Source organism: Cottoperca gobio, chromosome 8 (genome assembly GCF_900634415.1).
Source record: "Cottoperca gobio chromosome 8, fCotGob3.1, whole genome shotgun sequence".
Lineage (NCBI taxonomy): Eukaryota > Metazoa > Chordata > Actinopteri > Perciformes > Bovichtidae > Cottoperca > Cottoperca gobio.
This window is the reverse complement of record NC_041362.1, coordinates 1,822,284-1,826,204: the sequence shown is the minus strand read 5'-3', so window position 1 is coordinate 1,826,204 and position 3,921 is coordinate 1,822,284. Positions and strand designations below refer to the sequence as shown.

Sequence of the window (3,921 nt, the reverse complement as noted above, 5' to 3'; positions counted from 1 at the left end):
TATTGGATGCAGATTGTCAGTCATTAAAATAAGAAGCAGCAGGTGGAGCCAGACACACACACACAGACTGACAGACAGTTCAACAGTCACTGCTCCTACTGTTGAAGCAGGTCAGTGAACGCACCTTGACCCCTCTGTGTTGATGCATCTGCTCCACCTGGATCCTCCTGCACACCAACACACAGACCAGAGAGCATGCTGGGAAACTACAGCAACACAAAGGTCCTTTAAATCCTTCAAACTGCACATTTCATGACTTTCATTTGTACGTTCTTTCATTTCCCCACTCGACAGACACAAAACATGTCTCCTTATTACTGTAGTGATAATATTGATCTGCAGTAATACAGTAGTTTCATATTCACAGCTGATCTATAAGACAACATTTGATCACCACGTGCTGCTACTTTGCTCAGTTATTGTCTCAGATCAGCTTCACATTGTCTCCGTCAGCTTTGTTTGATACCCTGGAATGAAGACAAGAAGAAAAGACTTGATGTTTGTTTATTCATCATGTGAAGCTGCACTTTGTTCTCACATCAGTAAAGTTCAATGACTTCATGTACACGTTCACTTTGAGCACAATGTCAGCATGTGAAAGACAAGAATGAATCCTCTGCTGATGGATTATGATCAGGATAAGTACACTTCTATAAGTCCTCATAACAACAACAACACATAGATGTGCTTCTAGACGTCTTTCTAACAGAACAAAGTGTCCAGGATGAAGCTGCTGCTTCCTCTCTGAACACATGCAGTGGAAGAGAAACAAGATAGAAATACATCAACACAAATATTCATCAAACATTGAGTGGACATGTTGATGCAGAGACAGCAACATGATGAGCAGTGAGAGCCTCCATGGCTCCACAGACAGAGGGAGCAGCTCCACCTAAACAAAGTCCCACATTACACAACCACTGATGACGTCAAGCACCGCCCACAATGTTTGAGTGACAGCTGAACAAACGCCACAACAATCAGCCGTCGGCACAAACACGGAGACGAAATACGTTTCAGAGTTTAAACACAGAGCTGAAGCCGCTTCCCTTAAATCACACGTTCACATTCATTTTAAAGGAAGAACTCTTTTTAGTCTTAACATGTTTAATACAAACCCCACCCAGGATGAGGGTCATGTTCAACTTCACTGTTAACATTACAAGAACATTGTGTTCAAAGTAAATGTGATCTGTGATCAACATTCACAGGAAACTATCTGCTCACACTTCATCCTGGTGTCACACAAACCTCCTGCACTTATATTGTGATTATTATTCAGGTTCATTGTACAGCTGATCATCTGGAATATAATATGAAACATAGAACATGTCACTTAGTCCGGGGGGGGTTAGTTTACTCACTGAGAGAAGAAGACTCCCTGAAGGAGAACCAGAGATTTACTTCTGTCTACTTGAGTTCACAGAACTCAGCAGTGGATCCATGAGATAAACCAACTCCAGCGTAGAGCGGCTGAGAGAATGTGTGGTGGACTCTGTGCAGGAGAGTCATGGTGTCAGAGACGCTGTAGAAGGACAGAACACCTGCTCTGTGATCCAGGTACACTCCGAGTCTGGAGGACGGAGGAGCTAAGAAGTGAGTTTTGACTTTGTTGTAACAAAATCTATAACTGTTATTTTTACAATCTAATATCCTCATGTCATCGTCACAATCTAACGCCCAGGATTTATCATTGTCTCCAAATAAACATTCAAGCCCCCCCCCTGCTCTGCTGATGTTCTTGTATGCGACTGCTACACGAACTCCCCTGCTCCACTCCACCTCCCAGTAACTACGTCCAGTCAGACTCTCTCTACTCAGCACCTGAACACGTCCAGTGAATCTGTCTGTGTGATAAGAATAAGACTGATGACTCATTAATGTTGCTTTTCTGTCCCCCTCAGATAATAACAGATGTGTGAATGCTGTGTTTGGATCCAGTGTGATGTCACGTGAATACTTTAAGAATCCAGCTCTGGTCTTGGGCTCTGCTGACAGTGAAACATCCACTTCAGTCCCAGTCTGTGAGATGTTTGTCCACTTCTCTCTCAGAACGTCCTGGAGTTCATCTGTGACTTGTGACACAGCCGCTGTCACTTCCTCAAAGTATCTGAGAGGGATGTTGATGCTGGAGGAGAGTGTAGACTCACTGAGTGGGGACAGTGAGGGGTAGTTGTGTAGAAACTGGTTGTGGTCCTCTGTGTGTGCGAGCTGCTTCAGATCAGCGTCTTTCCTCTTCAGCTCAGTGATCTCCTGCTCCAGCTTCTCCTGAAGCTCTTTGACTCGACTCACTTCACTTTCCTGCTGCGATCTGAGCTGCTGCTTCACATCAGAGCTTCTTTTCTGCATGAGACGGATCAGCTGAGTGAACATCTTCTCACTGTCCTCCACTGCTCTGTCAGCAGAGCGATTGACGGCCTCCACTTTCTGCTGAAGCAGCTTCACATCTTTCTCTCCGTCCTGGATTCTCTGCTGGATGTTTAGTCGACTCCCCTCGAGCTCTCTCTGCCTCTCAGTCCTTTCTGCTGCAGCTGAGACTGTGTCGTGGCCTTTATGTTCGTCCACAGAGCAGAGATAACAGATACACTGCTGATCAGTACGGCAGAACATCTTCATCACCTCATCGTGACGAGAGCACATGTTCTCCTGGAGCTTCTGGGAGGGCTCCACCAGCTTGTGTTTCTTTAATGGAGGCGCATCATAATGAGTCTGGAGGTGTTTCTCACAGTAAGAGGCCACACACTGCACACAGGACTTGAAGGCTTTCCGTTTTCTCCCAGTGCAGACATCACATCCCACATCTTCAGGTCCAGCATAGCAGTGATCAGCAGGAGCAGCTTGGAGTCCAGTCTTCTTCAGCTCCTCCACTACAGCTGCTAACATGGTGTTCTTCACCAGGACAGGCCTCGGTGTGAAGGCCTGCCTGCACTGAGGGCAGCTGTTGCTTCTCTTCTTCTTCTTCTTCTTCTTCTTCTCTATGTCCTCTCCATCCCAGTGGGTTTTAATACAGTTCTTGCAGTAGCTGTGTCCACAGGGAGTCGTCACCGGATCCTTCAGTAGATCCAGACAGATGGAACAAGAGATGGTTTCCCGGTCCAGCTGATCTCCTTTCTGCGCCATTTCTCCTTCACTGCCAGCGACTGTGTGAGTCTCACTTCCTGAGGAGTGAAACTAGTTTGAGTTGTGATACAAGCTCCTCCACATTCCAGGAAGAGGAGGGAACAAGGAAGTGTATGAGCGGGGGGGGGGGGAACCTTTGACTCTAACATGTCAACAAAGTAAAACACACATTTTAATTAAATGTATGGACATTAGCTCAACGATTGTCTTCATGTCATCAGCTGGGGAAGTTTCAGGGTGATATCTGTTCATTAGTTTGACTTTATTGACCTGTAGTGTCTTGTCTTAAAGAAATGAAGTCATTTAGAGCATAAAGTGTCAGTTTTAGGGATAATGTGCTTTTATATTTAAAGAGACACTTTAGATTAAAGAATCCTTACAATTCAAAATGTTAACCTGGGAAACAAACTGTTTTATTTTTCTTATTTTTAAGGGGTCAAATGTCGTGTAAGTATTTACTGCTTGTATCTGAATTCATTGTGTCTTCATCCACACAGTTATAATTGATCTAATGTATTCTATTTGAGAGGCCATAATCTATAAATTATCAAACAAATGTATTATTTATTTAAAGTTGACTAACTTGTTGTGGAGCTTTTTTATCGACATCTTTATTCAACGCTATGCTGATAAATAGAGCTGCAACAAATAGTCCACAGTGAAATAATTGGCAACTATTGTGATAATCGAGAAACCATTTCAGTAAATTTCATGCAGAAATGGCAGAAAATGATGTTTTCATCCTCAAATATGGAGATTTTTTAGGAAAGATGTGTTTTACGTACAGGTATAAAGAAGATC

General features: G+C 43.7%; 1 protein-coding gene across 1 annotated transcript; it reads right to left on the bottom strand.

The window, feature by feature from the left end:
• Window positions 1-388: 388 nt before the first annotated feature.
• On the bottom strand, window positions 389-3,157 carry LOC115012069 (tripartite motif-containing protein 16-like). Its single transcript, XM_029437511.1, has 2 exons — window positions 1,365-3,157; window positions 389-467 (listed from the first exon to the last, which is right to left on the bottom strand). Exon 1 carries the CDS (start codon window positions 3,118-3,120, stop codon window positions 1,411-1,413), a length of 1,710 nt encoding a protein of 569 aa, XP_029293371.1. The 5' UTR covers window positions 3,121-3,157; the 3' UTR covers window positions 389-467; window positions 1,365-1,410.
• Between the last annotated feature and the right edge of the window lie 764 nt (window positions 3,158-3,921).

Coding starts and splice junctions, on each gene's coding strand:
- LOC115012069 (XM_029437511.1), bottom strand. CDS start 3,120: ATGGCGCAGAAAGGAGATCAGCTGGACCGGGAAACCATCTCTTGTTCC.